General features: G+C 34.2%; 3 protein-coding genes across 3 annotated transcripts; 1 reads left to right on the forward strand and 2 right to left on the reverse strand.

Annotated features, from left to right (window-relative positions):
- The first annotated feature begins 351 nt into the window (after positions 1–351).
- Positions 352–4372, forward strand: LOC110720722 (protein NSP-INTERACTING KINASE 1-like). Its single transcript, XM_021899771.1, is given in 12 exon segments — positions 352–792; positions 882–1014; positions 1207–1278; positions 1392–1535; positions 1709–1780; positions 1872–1931; positions 2047–2144; positions 2278–2430; positions 2528–2869; positions 3130–3401; positions 3403–3510; positions 3592–4372. Coding segments are annotated over 12 exon segments (1881 nt in total). The 5' UTR covers positions 352–686; the 3' UTR covers positions 3913–4372.
- A 3005-nt stretch (positions 4373–7377) lies between these two features.
- Positions 7378–10430, reverse strand: LOC110720733 (F-box/FBD/LRR-repeat protein At1g13570-like). Its single transcript, XM_021899781.1, has 4 exons — positions 9990–10430; positions 8667–9516; positions 8420–8578; positions 7378–8321 (listed from the first exon to the last, which is right to left on the reverse strand). Exons 2-4 carry the CDS (start codon positions 9480–9482, stop codon positions 8028–8030), a joined length of 1269 nt encoding a protein of 422 aa, XP_021755473.1. The 5' UTR covers positions 9483–9516; positions 9990–10430; the 3' UTR covers positions 7378–8027.
- A 2465-nt stretch (positions 10431–12895) lies between these two features.
- On the reverse strand, positions 12896–15407 carry LOC110694668 (probable phospholipid hydroperoxide glutathione peroxidase). Its single transcript, XM_021871865.1, has 6 exons — positions 15339–15407; positions 14501–14577; positions 14334–14395; positions 14121–14236; positions 13169–13336; positions 12896–13087 (listed from the first exon to the last, which is right to left on the reverse strand). Exons 1-6 carry the CDS (start codon positions 15393–15395, stop codon positions 13052–13054), a joined length of 516 nt encoding a protein of 171 aa, XP_021727557.1. The 5' UTR covers positions 15396–15407; the 3' UTR covers positions 12896–13051.
- Positions 15408–18785: the final 3378 nt, after the last annotated feature.

Genomic DNA, 18785 nt, shown 5'->3' on the forward strand with positions numbered 1-18785 from the left:
AAGTTCCCCGATCTTCCCAAGCATCCACAACACGTGCATTATTGTATTGGTTAGATTGTCCTTCGATTAATCGATTGTATATATTTGCTTTTCAAAACAGTCATAAAAGACAATAATGATCCGTAAACACTGATAACTTGATGTAGACTAGATTTAATCCTAAATATTCACATTACGAGTATTATAGATTTTATAGTGTTGCTAAATACGGTAATTCTCATATAATTATATTTATTTTTATTACTCCATAATTAAAACAACAAAAGACAGTGATGTAGACGGAATTCAATCACGAGCATTCCCACCACGAGCATTATTGTATTGTTAAATAATTATTCCTTTCAATAGCTTTGGTAAGACAGTGGCAGGCATGTTGGTTCCTTCTCACACTTTGGCCATCTTTCTCATCTCCTTTTCTCTCTCTCACACACCAAAGCCTCTTTTTGCCTTTGGGTCCTCCTGACATGGTGTGTCACATTGTCAGAAATTTGCACACTCTTTGTATTTCTGGAGACCATCAACACTCTGAATTCGCACTCTCATTCACCTTTCTATTTTTACACTAAATTGAATTTTTTACCTCAAACTACTTTCCACCTGCTCTCAATCTCAACTGGGTTTTTCCAATTTTCTGGGTTTATTTCATTTTGGGTACCTGTATATCAGGTATTCGACGTATCGCCTCAATGAAATTGTTAAACATGAGGCAGTTTTTTCTGGGTTTTATTGCCTTTTTCTTCTTCTGCAATTCCTCTTTTGCTCTACTTACTCCTGATGGAGTTAATTATGAAGGTAATCATGGAATTTAATGTGTTTAGTTGAGTAATTAGTGTTCTTAATCATGTACTGATGGGTTTAATGTGTTTGTAATTTTGGTTTAGTTCAAGCTTTGATGGATATTAAGGACTCTTTGAGGGACCCACATGGTGTTCTTGATAATTGGGATAGAAATGCAGTTGATCCATGCAGTTGGGCTATGGTTTCTTGTTCTTCTGAAGACAGAGTTGTTAGTTTGTAAGCATCTTTCCCTTTCTACTTCTCTTACTAACCCGAAAAACGGGTTTTTGAATTAGCCTTAACCTTAAAAAACACGCTTTGTGCTCCCGAGTTTATGTGGACGGTATAACAGTAATTAATTCCGTACCAATACCAATGGGAGATTATCATTACATAGTGTTAATATGATATTGATTGTGAAACAAACAGGGGTATACCAAGTCAGGGCTTATATGGGACACTCTCACCAAGTATTGGGAACTTGACAAATCTCCAGACTGTGTAAGTGGTGAAGCATTAATTATGAGAGAGAAAAACATAGGACATTTTTATTCATGTCATAAAATAATGATGGACTAAATTAAATTTTCATTCTTTGTTCATTATTTTGACAGGCTTCTGCAGAATAACAATATATCTGGACATATTCCTACTGAGATTGGAAAGTTGTCAAAGCTTCAAACACTTGATATTTCTGATAATCACTTCAGAGGAAGAATCCCCTCTTCTCTTTCCCATTTGAAGATCCTCCATTACTTGTATGTGATCAACATTACATATTTAGTTGCACCTACTCTATTCGTCGGGATTTAGTTGTCGTGTTAGTAGTTCAAATTACACTATTTGTGTGATTATTGATTCCGGACAGAGGGGTTATACGTACCATAATGACTTGTAAACTTATGGTAATCTGCTTCATTTTTGTGAACAGGAGGTTGAACAACAACAGTCTCTCAGGAGAAATTCCCTTATCTTTAGCTGAAATGAGCCAGCTTACATTCCTGTACGTTTCTTTCTCCTTCTTTAATCATGAATTCATGATTTTTTTTGTAAGCTAAGCTAACTTACATTTTTATTGTTTTTGGATGTTCTAGAGATTTGTCCTGCAATAATTTGAGTGGTCCTGTGCCTAGATTCCAAGCAAAAACATTCAGGTGAGAATGACATTACAGTGATTAATTTATACTATCTATTTTACCTCCTTGGGAGTTTTGTGATTAATTCAAATTAATTACATTTATCATTCATTAATCCATAATTCTGTAATAGTGTTGTAGGAAATCCTCAAATTTGTGCCACAGCGAGCGAGAAAGATTGCTATGGAATTGCTCAGTTACCTCTATCTTTCAATGTGAACAATACAGCTAGTGAGTACTAATTTCTTGATTTGTTGCTAAATAATTTTTTAAGTCTAATATTTTTTTAAAAAAATTCCTTGAAATAATTATAGTAATGAAAGCAACTGTGAGAAAGTTGGTAAGGAATTTTCTTGTTATGAAGGTCCTCAGGCAGCTCAAAAATCTAAAGGTCATGCTAAGCTTGCCCTGGCCTTAGGTTCAAGTTTAGCTAGCACTTGCCTTCTGATATGTGGGTTTGGTTTCATCTTATGGTGGCGGTACAAGCACAACCGACAGATGTTCTTCGATGTCAAAGGTAATAAAAGACGCGATTATATTACAAGTCAATTAAGTACATATGTAATCTTCGAGAATTCATCTCTAAAACCACGATACAAATTTTATCATTACAGATCGACATCATGAAAATGTTTGCCTTGGAAACTTGAAGAGATTCCATTTTAGGGAGCTTCAAAGTGCAACAAACAACTTCAGTACCAAAAACATAATTGGGAAGGGTGGTTTTGGGATTGTGTACAAAGGACACCTTTCAGATGGTACTATTGTTGCAGTTAAGAGGCTCAAGGATGGCAATGCCATTGGTGGGGAGATTCAATTTCAGACTGAAGTTGAGATGATCAGTTTGGCTGTGCACAGGAATCTTTTACGCCTAAATGGCTTTTGTATGACCTCCACAGAGAGGCTTTTGGTCTACCCTTACATGTCGAATGGAAGTGTCGCTTCTCGTCTTAAAGGTAAGGGCAATTAAGCATAATCTTGCTTTCTTTTCACCTTAGATAAATAAGTTTACATAAGTTCCAATAAGGGCGACCTAATCTCAATATATGACTAAACAACTTTTACAACTAAGATACGTCAAGGAAAATTCAGATGAAAAGAACGAATCTTTAATCTTTAATGTAGGTTTTGGTGCAAACAAAATTGCATAACCTTCACTCCTGTCAATGTTTAGAAAGATGCTAATTTTGTCTATTCACAACAATTGACCATGCAGCAAAGCCAGCTCTAGACTGGGGTACCAGAAAACGAATTGCATTAGGGGCAGCTAGGGGACTACTGTACCTTCATGAGCAATGTGATCCTAAGATAATACACAGGGATGTTAAAGCAGCTAATATCTTGCTGGACGATTGCTGTGAGGCCATTGTCGGAGATTTTGGTTTGGCTAAGCTATTGGACCACCGGGATTCACATGTCACTACAGCTGTTCGGGGCACCGTGGGTCATATAGCTCCAGAATACCTCTCTACTGGACAATCTTCAGAAAAAAACAGATGTCTTTGGATTTGGAATCCTGCTCCTAGAGTTAATAACTGGTCAGAGGGCACTAGATTTTGGAAAAGCAGCAAACCAGAAAGGAGTTATGTTAGATTGGGTAAGCAAATTTAATTGAAGGAAATTAGTACAATTCGTTTTTTAAAAATGATTTTCCTCTAAATTTTGACTGTATTTGCAGGTGAAGAAGATTCACCAAGAAAAGAAGCTAGAGATTATGGTAGACAAGGACTTGAAGAATGAGTATGACAGGATTGAGCTTGACGAAATAGTCCAAGTAGCTCTTCTATGTACTCAATTCCTCCCTAACCAGAGACCAAGGATGTCAGAAGTGGTAAGGATGCTCGAGGGAGATGGTCTTGCAGAGAAATGGGAAGCTTCTCAAAGAGCTGATTCCGCAAGGAGCAGAGGCAACGAGTTCTCCTCATCAGAGCGGTACTCTGACCTCACTGACGATTCTTCATTGCTTGTTCAAGCAATGGAACTCTCTGGACCTAGATGATAGTCCTTTTCCAATCAGAGAACTACTATATATTTTCATAGAGTTAGAGATCGGGTTAATTCAACAAGATCGTGGAATGAATCAGACGATCTGGTTTTCTTGAGCATCATCGTAAATCAGTTAGTGAAGCTCAGCAGAGTCTGTCTATAACTTGGTATTGTACAGAATCAGAATCCAGAAACATAATACAACGAGGAATTCAGGTGACCCACTTTCTTGATTGCATGAAGAATCTTTGTTAAAAAGTGCATTAAGTTCATTAGAATAGTGCAATGTGAAAAAGGGTTCCTGTTTTTTTCACCTTACAATTTATGATATCCTAGACTTGTAAGCATATATAGAGTGGCATTTTGAAAGGTGTAATTTCCCAGCCATATCTTAAAGAAGAGTGTATAATATATTGATATATTCGTATTCGCGTAGCCTTCCTTTAATGAAGAAACTGCCAGATTGATTGTGACTTGATTGTCTCATGTTTGGGCATCTTTTGAAATTTTGCTGTTTCCAAATGATCGACAATGACTATAGATTAGACTCATCAAAGGTTACTCCGAAATTTCAGTGTGAATTCAAAGAACATGCACAAGAGCCACTTTGCCTGGTTAGTTTGGTACTCAGCAAAGAGACAAATTGTTATACATTGCTGATTTACTAAAGATTGTAGTTGAACTTAATGACAACTTAGCATAATGTTTCACTAGAGATTTAACAATGATTATAGATTGGGCTGAACAAGGTTATTTAACATGACAATATTTTCCACGCCAAACCATGTAAAACTACTACGGCGCAATTTCTATTGTACTCCCGGAGTACAATGCTCACGGTACTCCGGGATTAAAACTTCACAATTGTTTTTTTAAAAAAAAAGATATCCCCAAACGAGAACAGAAGAGAGAAAATTTGATAAAAAATAAGGATTATAATACCCTAAATCAGTCAATTAAGATGGGGAAAGGGGAAAAAAAAGGAGAGAGAAACTCAAAAAGCATATTGGAATGCCATTAATGATGGCAGATTAAAGAAGGAGATAAGTCCGAAGAAGACAATCAAACAAAAGCAGTAGAATAAAACTAAATGTACAGAATAACATAAAAATATTGAAAGAATAACATAAGATTATATACAAAGTAACACAATTGTAGGCACGAAAAATTTAGTAACATAATTATATTTATCAAAATAACATATGGTCACTGTAAAATAACACATGGTTTTAACAAAATAACACAAGAACGCAATTGAATAACAGAAGCCTAAGAAGCAAAATAACATTAGGTTTTAAGTAAAATAATTTCATTTAAATTACAAAATAACATTCCCCACCACTACTTTCAAAGACTAAAATAACACAAATTAAACACAAAATAACATAAGATCTAAAGAACAGTAATATTATCTTGAGATAACAGTAGCCAAAAATCAAAATGTAGAAGCGAAATTTGTTTATCTCCTTTTTCATTTTCATCTACTACATCATATCTCCATGTATTAATTGCATATTAAATTTTTAAAAATACAAAAATTTATCACAAATTCAAAGCTAATTAGCAAAATAATTTACAATTATTTAAAAACTTACTTCAAGTATTAATTTATGTTAGTTTTGGGCTTGCTTGAGTAGGAATTTTGTCTTCAATATTTTGCAGACATGCAATTGAAGGTTTTTCACTCCATTTCAATTGGAGAAACTGTAATTTCAAACTGAGAGAGAAAAAAGAAAAGTGAGTGGAGAGATAAATAAAATGGTTTGATTTTGACATTTTGAGTCTATCTTTCTTATATACAATTTAAGTTATTTTATTTACTTTATTTGTTATTTCGTAAAATAAAATTTCGCATGCGCTTCTTTTAGTTGGGTTTTAGCCCATTAATTTAAGTTAGGCCTGGAGTACAATATTAGGTAGTACAATATAAGGTACTCCAGGAGTATCATATACTAATTGCTACTACGGAGTATGATGAAGCTGGTTTAAACCAAAACATACATAAAAAATGATCCATCTCACAAAAAAGCCGCACCTGCAAGAAATAAGGCAGTCCTACATCTCGCGTCCTCGCCCATTTAATAAGATGTTTAACTTGATCCTTAGAAATCACTCTACTGACATGTGAGCTCATGCTACAACACATAACCAATTAACCAAAGAGGTCTTAGGGCCTGTTTTTATTGACTAAACTCAGCTGAACTGAACTGAACTAAACTGAATTGAACTGAGCTGAGGTGAACTGAATTTTTTATAAGAGAAGGAAATTAGGAACTGAACTGAATTTCAACGTAGGAAAACAGGCCCTCAGCCTAATGGTTAAAACTAAGAGCCTGTTCTCATACGTTTATTTTCAGTTCATTTCAATTCAGCTCAGCTCAGTTCAGTTCAACTCAGTTCTGCTCCTAATTTCCTTCTCTTATAAAATATTCAGTTCAGTTCAGTTCAACTGATTTCAGTCTATTAGAACAGGCCCTAAGGGTATGTGTACGATTTGTATTTGCTCTTGGGGTTTACGTGCACCCCTCCCAGAAAAAAGCATAAACATTGGTTCTACAACATAGCAAAATAGTTGGCAATCCAATTTTCATTAGCATGCTTGATAAATGAGCTCAGATCAGAGATACATCTCCTTAATGCAATTGATTTCATGAGCTCAAGTGGTGGAGCCTACATTCTAGTGTCAACACCGGCACCGGCAATGGCCCTCCCCCAAGACTTCAAAACCCATTAATTAAGGGGAGAGACTGAGAGAGTTCGGGGATCCAGCGTTAACCTAAGTATGGGCATGAGGGATCCTCTCTGGACAGTTTTGCTTAGGTGGTGACTGGTGAGTTGGTGAAATATTTTCCGAATGCTTTGGTCAGTCTCTGGTGATCTTTTTCAAAAATAAAAAATTTAAAATTTGTTAAAGTCGATAATTCATCTGTACATTGTCAAGGAAGATTCTCATCGTCGGTGAGGTTGTGGCTATTGTGGTGGTGGATGCAATGGTTGTTGGTTAGCAAAGAGGAGAGAATGTTGTAAGAGAACAAAGAGAAGGGTGGGCAAGATGGCAAAAAGTTAAGACAATGACAAGTTTGGGTGGTGTTTAGGGCTCCACTTCTTGAAGTGTTTAACCTTTCATGGTGTGCAACTGTTAAAGAATTTAAGATGGGCCAACAGTATACAGTATGTTAAGAAGGCTTCAGGCTTCACACATCACACTCAATTGCTTGTTTATCCTAGGTTTCAAAATAATGGTTACGCTCCTCTACTTGAGGAATCTCGAGCCGTCGAGCCGAGATACATCAATGATCAACTTTTGGCATATAAAGGCCATTTTGGGCCAATACATTGGACTTGCTGAGTAGTCCAAAAAATTTGGACCAGATAGAGCAGGCTTTTAGGCTGGGCTGGAAATTTAACCAATATTTACATTTAGGCTTGCAAAAGCCCAATTATTAAATAAAAATGTGCCCAGCTCAAAAAATCTGCCCAAAACATGGTAATTTTCAGGTCGACCCAACAGGATAGCAGCGAACAAAAGGGGCATAATATATGAAAATGAAGGAAAAACAATGTATAATGGGGGGATATTGTAAGAAAAAGAATTCCTCCGTATAATACTTTCGTATGAAGTAAGTTGGGAAAAGTTAAGAAAGAAATAATAAGATAATGTGTAAGTGTAACCATTATTTTGAACAGCCAAAATAACAAACCGCAACCATTAGTTAAAAATGGGGGTAGTACAATCAAGGTCTGAGAACTTTGAAAGTCAGTAACATCTAAAACAACTCGAACACGATTAATAAGATATTATTATGGATTGAGCAAAAATGCAAAGCAACCTCAATTTTCCCATGATAATTCTATCTTTGCAGTTACATAGTCTACGGATTTACAGTATATCAGATTACTGTAATAAGAAATGATGCACATTCAAACTTAAATTTTTTTGGGAGAAATTATTCATCCACAGTTTGCACTTTCATATAAATTTACATGCAATGCAGAGAATTTCATACATGTTGTTTTGAAAAAGAATGGTTTCATGGAATTTTTTTTTTTATTGTGAGGGAATGAATTAAATTGGCTTCATGGTGTACCTTATATTCTGAGGGAATGCATTATAAAAATGCACAATATTCATTCTTGGATAAACTGAATTTCAGCTAGAGGAGAGGCTCGTCGCAGTCTTACCAATTCTACCAGCATATCCACTTTTAACTCTGTAACATATATACAGGGCACTATACTCATCTTTTCAAGAGCTGGAGAGTTCCCCAGTAAAAATTTTATCAATTCCATCTCATGAGGCACTCCATACATATCTGTCATCTTCACGGTTTTCAACTGTTTGAATGTGCAATCTGGAGGACATTCAGTCCCCCAAAAGTCTAAGTTAGGTGCATCCAGTATGACATTTGTGTTTGATGAACCCTAAGCACAAAACAGGAGAAGAGTACACAGATTCAACATACGTAACAGAAATCATAAGTGCAGATAATTCTGAACTAATGCACTTCATCATGACTTACAGAGATCTGAAGCTCCTGCAAGTTTGGGGAGTTTGTAATCAGGCGAAGAACAACCAGTAACTCTTTCATGTCCTCAAAACTTACTTGGTTTAATTCAATGATCTTTAGATGGCTGTAAGTCAGTGATGGTGTCCACTGCTCAATGCCTATGCTTAAATACTGGAAAAAAAAAAAAAATATACAGAACAAATTAAGGATGCAGCATAGTCATACTCCTGAGGTATATAAGGTCATATACTCATGTTACCTTCGTAAAGTAGACATGTCCAGCTAGCCTTTTGAGATTGGGTACACCACCAAGAAACTGGACGAAATTGCAACCTGAAAGTTGCTCAAAATGCTCCTGAATTTCATCTGTGTTCATATACAAAGAGATAGAAACTTCTTCCAGCATTGGGGTATTTTCGAGGCATAAATCTTTGAATTCACCTTCTAGGTGCAAGTACTTAAGATTAGAGGCATTGACATTCAAGTCCAAACCATCATAGTATGACAATGTTAAACTCTCAAGTAGAGGACAGCTAGTAATTAGGCTTTCAATTGCTTCAGGTGTCACCAAAACTTGATTGAGTGTCAAGATACGCAAGCATAGAAACCCTGTAAACCCAGGTGGAGGATCCAATTCACATCGACAAAGCTCCAAAAGAGTCAATTTCTTGAAAGAAAACAGACAAGTTGGCACCCTGAACCACTCACCATCACTCAATTCAAGGGTGAGCTCTCTAACATCATTCCTCGAGAGGAAAAGTAGCCACTGATCAATATCAGGGCAACTTTGCAGGATCGAAGTACAAATCTTAAACTTATGAATGGGGCCTTTGTGGAGAAAAAGGGCATGGGTAATAAACTTTATAAGCTTGTTTTCAACTACCGACTTGTCCGGAACAGGACTGACACATTTGTCACAGAAATTAAGCTGTGGAAGGTTTGCCCATCTATACCTCCATTTAGTTGACAATGTGCTCATTCTAACAGCATCTCTAATAGGCAGTAAGCAAAGGATAATCTCAATTATGCTAAGTGGCAGATCACTAAGTAAATCTGGAGCTGTTTCATCATCCATTTATCACACAAATTCAACAATATGACAAGATCACCTATCACAAATACATTAAGAAAATTTTATCAGAAATCAAATACTTATGATCATAAAATCAAAGGAAACATGTGAAAAATCAATAGTTGGGGTCAAAAAGTAATCTTGACAAAAACCCTTGTCACCAAATTGAAGAAAACCCCAATATAAAAATTCAAAATTGGGCCATAGAATTCAATTAAAATTGAAATAATAATAAAAATTGCCAATTTAATTAATTTTGTAATTCGGAATTAAACCCCAGAAACCCAATTAGAAATTTAGAATATTTTCACATATTTCACATCCTTATAAATGGAAAATTCGACCCATTAATTGATTCAAATACCCAGATTAATAGCTAAAATCAGGAGACAAAAAATGCAGCAAAACAGCATTCAAATCTTAAAGCATAGAACCAAACAAACTATAATCAATTAAATTGTAAAATAAGAGAAGTTGATACAAACTATAATCAACGAAGTAAGAACTCACCGAAAAACAACTGGGTGAGATATTGGTATGAAATCGATTTGAATGTTTCTACAGAAAATTCGTCAAAAAGGCAATGCAAGAAAAAAAGGATGATGGTTTGAGAAACTTTGATGAGTTGAAACTTGAAACAGTATCGGTGGAAGGTGGCGTTATGTGGGAAGAAGTTGAAGTTCCCCCTAACCAAATCAAATTGAGAAGTTTTTTACCTTAGCTAAACTCCAAAAGTCCAAATGTTTAGAGTATTTCATTTTAAATGTGTCAAATTGGGTACTTGGATCGGAATTGATAATGTCGGGTTGAGTTGCTACTAAAGATGAGTCGTGTTAAATTACTGTATCTATATAATTTAAATGAGTTTGTTTATTTGGTTTTTTTTCTTTAATTCTTAAAGATTAGATCAAATTGGATAGATCGAGTCAGTTTTTAACACCTCCACCTCTTTGATCCTTTTTATTTATTACCCTGTGGATACTATTGATACAAAAAAACCATAAGAAAACAATAAATTTAGGGCTTGTTTGGCATTAGTTTTGGTTTTCAGTTTCTTGTTTTTTATAAAACAAAAAAACTAAAAACAGGAAACAAGAAAAAGGTGTTTCCACTTTTCAGTTGTCAGTTTTCAAAATTATCATAATTTTAATAAATTTATATAATTTTTTATTCATTATGGGATTCATATCATATATTTTTAGAAAACAAAAAACCAAAAAACAGAAAATCACTGCAATGCCAAACGAACCCTTAGATATCTTAAATGAATATGCGGGGGGTGACGTAATGATGTCAATTTGGGTCTTCAGATGGGATTCAAGTTAGGTGACGTAGTGGATACCTTGTAAATAATTTAGATTACTTGTATTGTTTTATTTGTTTAAATAAATTACAATTTTCAATAATTATCTATAATTTATAATCATCTATAATTTTTGTTAATTTTACATAATAAAATTTGTTTTAAAATATTATGTCAAAACAAGATCCAAGTATGATATATTTGATCATTAAGTATAATGTATATAAATTAATCTTAGACTTTAACCATTAGCTTAACTTTTTAGTTGAGTTGATTTTCTAATAAGATATCAAGAGGTAAAGTGACAAAAAGCTAGGTCGCGAGTTTAAATCTTATCCACCATTCCTTTTAAGTGTAAATTTAGCATTGTGTAAGGCAATCACAAGCTACATCATTTAAGAGGCATAAAAGTATATAAATCTTGTATTTACAACTGTGTTAAGTTGTTAACATTTGACCATCGAGCCAAAAATTTATCTTTACGATTTCATTCAACAATGGAAGGTATTGCCCAGTGACGGTTTCAGTATGGGTTCATCATGGATTTGGGGGAAATTCGTAATTAAGAGCTGGAAAAATCTAAGTTGAATAATCATGCAATTGCTTTATATTGTTAAACTTATCCGTGGTTTAGTGGTCAAGCATTTCACGTGATAGAATTTTACTTCATCAGATTTTAAACCTCTTTTATTTTTGCAGCAAGTCTTGTGTATGATTGGCCACACCGTATGACCATTTATAAAAAAAACTAGAACAAAGTAACCCTTATAATATTGACCAAGCAACCTTTGTAATACGACTGAGTAATCCCTATTATACTGATAAAATGACCCTTTTAATACTTACCAAGTAATCCCTAAAGTTGTTGGTCACACCGTGTGGCCAACCATTGCATTTATAAGAAATTGTGTTTATTTTGCTTTTTTTTTTCACAATCATACTTTTTGTTTATCTGTTTTTTCCCCCTTGACATTTAACACAATAGCTTGTTAATTTCTATAATTTTTTTGTTGCTTCATTTGATTTTTATTACTGTGTATTATATTTTTCTTTTCAATAAAATCAAACCAGGCCATATACTTAGAATATATATTACCATCATACTTATATTTTGTACAATTATTATATATAATATTTTTCAATGTACTCCCTTCATTTCTAAAATTCGGCTCACTTTGCATTTGCGCGATATCCAATGAACATGTTTGACCATGAATATCTTCGGATATGTATAAGTGAAAATTATAAAAAGTTGATATTTGAAAAATTTATAATAAGGGAAATCTATTATGATTATAAGATCACATATGCTAATTTTATAATAAGTCACTAAATATGGTTAAAGTTATTTTTATTTTTACTCCATGAATATTAAGTGAGTCGAATTTTCAGAAACGGATTGGAGGTAGTATATTAGTTAACAAAACTATCTTATGCTTGATAACTTCGAGAGCCCATACTTACAAGGGCAAATTCCTGAAACCGCCACTGGTATCCCCTTAGGCCCTCAGCAGAATTAATACTTATTAGTATAGTTTTTTGAAATTTTTAGTTAATTTGTCAAAATAAAGGGGAGTAACTTTTATGTGGCAAACCGCCATGGGGACTCGAGTGATTAGTGTTAAAGGGGGTATCATGTGGGTTACTAAATTAGTAATATACACCCCACTTGAGAACGGCAACGCCCTTGTTGCGCCTAGAAAGCTAGGGACTTCAATATGGCCCCAGAATTCTCCTTCGCTAGACGACTGACATAGGATTAAGGAAAACTTCCCAGGAGGTCACCCATCCCAAAACTACTCCCAACCAAGCACGCTTAACTGTGGACTATCTTAGCGAATGAGCTTCCTAAAAGGAAGATGCACCTTGTTGATATATGAGTAGTATATCTAATCGTTTTAAAGCAATCATAAGGGGTATTACAGCTAGGGTTACTATACTTCGTATTATTTAAGGGTTAGCATTCATTAGGTATAATAATGAGTTACTTTGTCAGTATAATTTGAGAATACTCCGTTTTTTCACAAACGGTCATATGATATGGTCACCCACACATAATACATGATGTATTCATATAGATTATAGAGTGACACATATGAAACAACCAAATTTTGGTTATATATTTCAAAATAAAAACAAAAAACATTGAAATAAATTTTTTTTTTTTAATTTTTTTTTATATGTTATATCTTGATAGCAATAGAAACGAGATAGGAACATGAAGTCAGTCTGATTCATAAGTATCATATGTCTTGGTCAAGATGCCTCCTTATTTAGGGACGCCCAGCAGTTTCTTCAAGTCCTTCTGCAAAACGGTCGAAAAAAGATCAATTAAATTACCCAAATTGTTTCTTGGTATCATAACGAGTGAAGCTTAAGTTTTTACCTCGACGATCTTTAGGGGAGTAAATGGTGAGATGCGATCAACAACGTTACCATGTTTATCAACTACAAACTTGGTAAAATTCCACTTTATTCTATCTCCCATAAACCCCCTTTTGGTTGATTTCAAGTACTTAAATATTGGGGCAGCATTACTACCATTCACTTCAATCTAGAAAAAAAAGAAGCCAAAATGTTAAACAAATTAAGTCATAAATGCTACTCCCTAACAACCAACAACTACAACTAGTTATGTCGAATAGACCCTAATACTCTTGATTGTATCACTCTCTCCGTGTTTTTTATAAGAGTTACATTTTGGCCAAACACGGATGTCAAGATACGACTTTGACCATTAATTTATCTAATTATATGGTAGTAAAATTATAGGAAAATAAATATTATGAAAGTATACATTATAATGAATTTAACAATGTATTATACAATAACATTTATTATTTTTATATATTAGTAAATTAATCAAGTCAAAACAATATCATGTGAATAATGAAAAAGTCAAATTATAACACTTATTAAAACATGAAGAGAGTAATAGGTTTCACATTTTATCCGGACCACACTTCTCAATGATAGAGTATAAAACATATTCCTGTGCCTCAACCATTAGCTTAATATTTTGGTTGAGTTGATCCTCTAACATGGTATCAGAGTCAACGTGATATAGAGGTCACGGGCTCGAATCTCAACCACCCCTCCTTTAAAGTGGAATTATTTCGCACCGGGTATGGGAAGGTCTGTGCTGCATTCACATTTCAAGCCTAAAGGGCCTTTCATGTGAGGGGAAGTGATAAAGTATAAAACATATTTCTAAACCTTAACCATTAGTTTAAGATTTTGGTTGAGTTAGTCCTCTAACACTCAAATTTATGAAGGTACTAACATATGATCAAATGGAGTATTATGGTGGTTTGTAAATGATCAAACAAGCAAAACACCTTGTCAAAAATGGGGAATTCAGCTTTGTAATTCGTGCACGCAAACTCCACGATCTCCTCATTAGTTCCTGGCTCTTGCTTAAACTGGTTACTTGGAAATGCCAAGATCTCAAATCCTGCAGCAATTCAGCACATTCATAAGTCGTCTAACCTTCCGTATAACAGCGCGAACAAAAACAAAAGGAAGAACATAGAACAAAGAAGCTAAGCTACCTAGGTCCTTGTATTTATCATACAATTGTGTCAAGTAAGTGTAGTTTTTTTTGGTAAGACCACTGCACCCAAAACAGAAATGGAGTGAGCTGAGTTTAGCACAAATGGTAGTGCCAACAAAAGAAATGTACGTCTTAAAATGATAGTTCACGCCATATCATACGTACCATAGTGATGCAACGTTAATAATCAACAATACCTTCCCTTTGTAAATGCTAAGATTAACATCTTTACCACTTGCATCCTGCATATTAACAATTAATATGTTGATCAAACTAAGTCCGATATTTTATAGGCACTATATCAAAATACGTTCATTCTGCATTCTGCAATGTAACAAACTAACAATAATAGCCGAATAATAGCCGCGACTCTGACAAAACATATGTAGTATAAGAAATCCAAAACATATACTCTCTTCGTTTCAATATGATAATCCCATATACAATCAATCACATAAAATAAGAAAAGGAGAATATTTGAATCTAACATTAAAGTAAAAAAAAAAAAAACAATTCATAAATAGTTTTGCCTTATTTAAAATTTTGATTTTTTTTTTAGAAAGCATTAGCTTTAATTGCATAAATCAAGGGAGTAATTTCTTTACTTAGAGTCAGGTCAAAAATTCACAATCAATTAATTTAACCAATCAAAATTTAATACTACCTCCGTTACATGTTATGTGTAACGATTTAACATAAAGCAGAGAGAAAAATGTCTAATCGTTGCACATAACCTATAACGAAGTTAGGATGTATAAAATAGGAAATAAAAACTAAGTTAAAAGTGAAATATATTCAATATGTGTAGATCTTTTTAAAACGCCCAAAATAATATATGAGACTAACAAATTGAAACAGAGGGAGTACATGTATCAACCCTACAAACCAACATTAAAAAAAAATAAAATCAATTACTTTATTAATAATCACAACAAAATTGAAAGTTTTGTAGAATATAAGAAACAAAAGTACAATTAAAGAATAATCAAAAAGAAAAACTAACTTTGACAATAAATTCGTGGACTGATCTGGGTTGAGCATAAGAGTAATAAGTTGCCATCGATGGTTGTGATCTAGAACTTGAGAAAAGGGGGAATGATTAATACACCCAAATGATCGACAAATTATCTATATTAGTGAAGATCTCTAAATGACTTGGCTTTGACATCGAAGATAATTGATTATATATGAAACAATTGACACAATATAAATGGAAATGTACAGAAAATCTAGATAAAATGTGTTGTAAAATATGAACTACCTATGACAAATCTAACAGTATATATGCAAATATAGAAAAGTCTAGGCTATAATTATCCTAAGCAAAGGTAGAGAACTTGTAGATAACATAAAGCTACTTGAGGAAAGATGTGAATTCATGTAAGCACAATTGGATGTACAATTGCACAAAGAAAATAATTTCCAATTAATTATAACTCAACCATATTTCATCGTCCTTGTCACATTATGTATAGGTTTTGTAAGTATTATTGTTTCGTACACCCAGGTGCATAACGCTCACTTTATAACCGATGAATGTAAAGACTGGATTCAAAGAGCATAATAAAGACATTAACAAATGGGAGTAAACCTTAAAAGAGCATAAGAATTAAACTGAATGAACATGAACCCTAAAAGCAACGAAGAACATGTCTAATCATCACGTCCAAACTCAAACATGTAGTTCAAACTAGGGGTGAAAATTCGGTTTTCGGTTTGGTTTATAGGCCAAACCGAAACCGAACCACCCTAATTCGGTTTTTGGTTTTTGGAAACCAAACCGCACCACTTTACTTTTGAAACCAAACCAAACCAAACCATATAAATTTCGGTTTCAAAAGAAAAAACCGAACCAAACCGAATTTTTTTGGGCCTTGTTTATTTGGGCTTTAATCTGCAATTTTTGTGGGCTTAAATCATATAAATATTATATTCATCAACATATGTAGTAGCATAAATGCTTAATGAGATTTAAACAACATTAACAAGTTCTAAAACTTCAAAGTTATAATTCAAAGTTTTAAAAGTTCAACACTTCATCCAAAAAAAAATAAAATTGTTCAACATTACAACTTTAACAATTGTTTAACAGCAGTAGCAACAAGCAGCATAGACCAAGTTCTAAAAGGCAGTAAAAAAATTGTTTAACAGCAGTAGCAACAAGCAGCAGGGCAGCAGCAACATCATAACAGCAGGTCAGCAGCAAAAGCAGGTCAACACTCAGCAGCATAGACTAAGGCAGTAGCAGTGATAGAGCAAGGCAGTAGCAAGTCTGGCAAGTGGCAACAACAAGTCAACAATGAGCAAAGAGCCACATCAGTCTATTATTTCAAGCACTTCATCAATATCAGCATCACCAACTGCCATATTCTTCAAGTCTATCATAATTCATAACAAAAATAACCAAGTTAAAATATATACACATAATGAAAATAAGTAACTTATGATTAGATGTTCTTATATATTACCCTCTTCAAGAAGCTCAACTTCCTCTAAACATTCTTCAATACTTGGAAATGGTGAAACACGTAACCAATTTTGAGCACAAACAAGACCTTCTACAACTCGAGGAGTTAATGAGCTCCTAAACTGATCTAGAACCCTGCCCCCAGTGCTGAATGCACTCTCAGAAGCTACTGTCAAAACAGGGACAACAAGAACATCACGGGCAATTCTCCCCACAGTAGGAAACCTTGAACAATTGAACTTCCACCAGCTCAAAATGTCAAATTCATCAATATCCTCCGCTGTATCCTCCTCCAAATATTTGTTTAACTCTATTTTTGCATCTCCATCTCTCTCACACTTGTGTTTCTTATACTTACTCTTTAAGACTTCAATCTTTTTATGTTTGGGACTCAATGGAGTTTTGCCATCCTTACTTGAAGACACTTCCTCCCTATTCACATCATTACCAGAAGAAACACGATACTCCTCATACAAAGCATTCAAAGCTACCTTCACATTATCAACTAACTTTGATGCAACAATAGGGTCATAAATTTCAGTTATCATCCACTCAACATAATCAAGCTTATAACGAGGATCAAGGACAACGACAATAAAAATCAGGAGGTTTATTTTTTCTGGATCACCCCAATACTTTTCATATTTTTCTTTCATTCTACAAGCCATAAGACACATATCCACATCATCACTTGAAACCAAATCTTTCATAAGTACAGCAACACTCACCAATTCATGAAAAACAAATTCAAACTGACATATAAAGAGCCAGAGACATGCAAGGTCAGATCATAAAAGGCTTGTAGAAATTCAGAAAGTCTTCTTACATTATTCCAATCATCAGAATCTGGGCTACCCTTACCATCCCTCTCATTCAAATCAACTACATAGTGAGGGTCTTCCCCAGAATACCTCTCAAAAGCATCTTGAAGCTCAATAGCAGCATTCAACATCAAATAGGTGGAGTTCCACCTAGTAGGCACATCAAGGCACAATCCCTTTTTTGTGTTGATTTTTTCATCTAAGACACATTTTTTAAACCTTTGCAACCTAGCAGGAGATTGTTTGATAAACCTAACAACATGCCTAACACGTTGAACCGACTCATTAACAGTTTTCAACCCATCAGAAACAACCAAATTGACAATGTGTGCAACACAACGCATGTGAAGGAAACGACCCTTAAGAACCCCAGTTTTCCACCCATTTATTTTCCTTCTCATATACACAATTGCAGTATCATTTGAGCTAGCATTATCAACTGTTATGCACATGACATTTTCAAGCCCCCAATCAAGCAAACACTTTTCAATTTCTTTGCCAATATCATCACCCTTATGACTAGAAATAGGACAAAAATTCAGAATTCTTTTGTGTAATTTCCAATTATTATCAATAAAGTGGACAATCAAGCACATGTAATTGATTTGTTGTATAGAGGTCCATGTATCAGTGGTTAAAGAAACTCTTGAATTACACCTTTTTAACACATTTTTCAGCTTTCGTTTTTCAGTTAAATATGTTTCAAAACAATCTTTGGCTACTGTAATTCGAGAAGGAACATTAAATCTAGGCTCTATTACACCACAAAAATGTCTAAAACCTATACCTTCAACAAACTTAAATGGAAGTTCATAAACAATCACCATAAATGACAAAGCTTTTCTAATACTACCAGCATCAAATTTGTGGTATGTCAACCCACTAGTACCACCACTTGGTTCTTTAGCACTTTTAAATGAAAGCAAACTTTGTTTTGAATCTTTAGGGGTGTTAAAGGGATACTTACGACATCGCGAAATATGAGCCCATAACACACTAGTGCCGTTTTTCTTTGCCCCACACTTGTAGCTCATCCCACAATACTTGCAAATTGCCTGCATTCCAGAAGGTAAGTCTTCTTTATCAAAGTGCTCCCAAACTTCAGAGCGTTCTTTCATCCTCTTCCTTTTTGCTCCCTGTTCTTTTTTCTGATTTTGAGAGA

Source organism: Chenopodium quinoa, unplaced genomic scaffold (assembly GCF_001683475.1).
Source record: "Chenopodium quinoa cultivar QQ74 unplaced genomic scaffold, ASM168347v1, whole genome shotgun sequence".
Lineage (NCBI taxonomy): Eukaryota > Viridiplantae > Streptophyta > Magnoliopsida > Caryophyllales > Amaranthaceae > Chenopodium > Chenopodium quinoa.

Coding starts and splice junctions, on each gene's coding strand:
- LOC110720733 (XM_021899781.1), bottom strand. CDS start 9,482: ATGGATGATGAAACAGCTCCAGATTTACTTAGTGATCTGCCACTTAGC. Junction 8,579..8,666: donor GACATGTCTACTTTACGAAG/GTAACATGAGTA, acceptor TTTTTTTTCCAG/TATTTAAGCATAGGCATTGA. Junction 8,322..8,419: donor TGCAGGAGCTTCAGATCTCT/GTAAGTCATGAT, acceptor TTTTGTGCTTAG/GGTTCATCAAACACAAATGT.
- LOC110694668 (XM_021871865.1), bottom strand. CDS start 15,395: ATGGCAACTTATTACTCTTATGCTCAACCCAGATCAGTCCACGAATTT. Junction 13,337..14,120: donor AATTCCCCATTTTTGACAAG/GTGTTTTGCTTG, acceptor TTTTTTTTCTAG/ATTGAAGTGAATGGTAGTAA. Junction 13,088..13,168: donor CTCCCCTAAAGATCGTCGAG/GTAAAAACTTAA, acceptor ACCGTTTTGCAG/AAGGACTTGAAGAAACTGCT.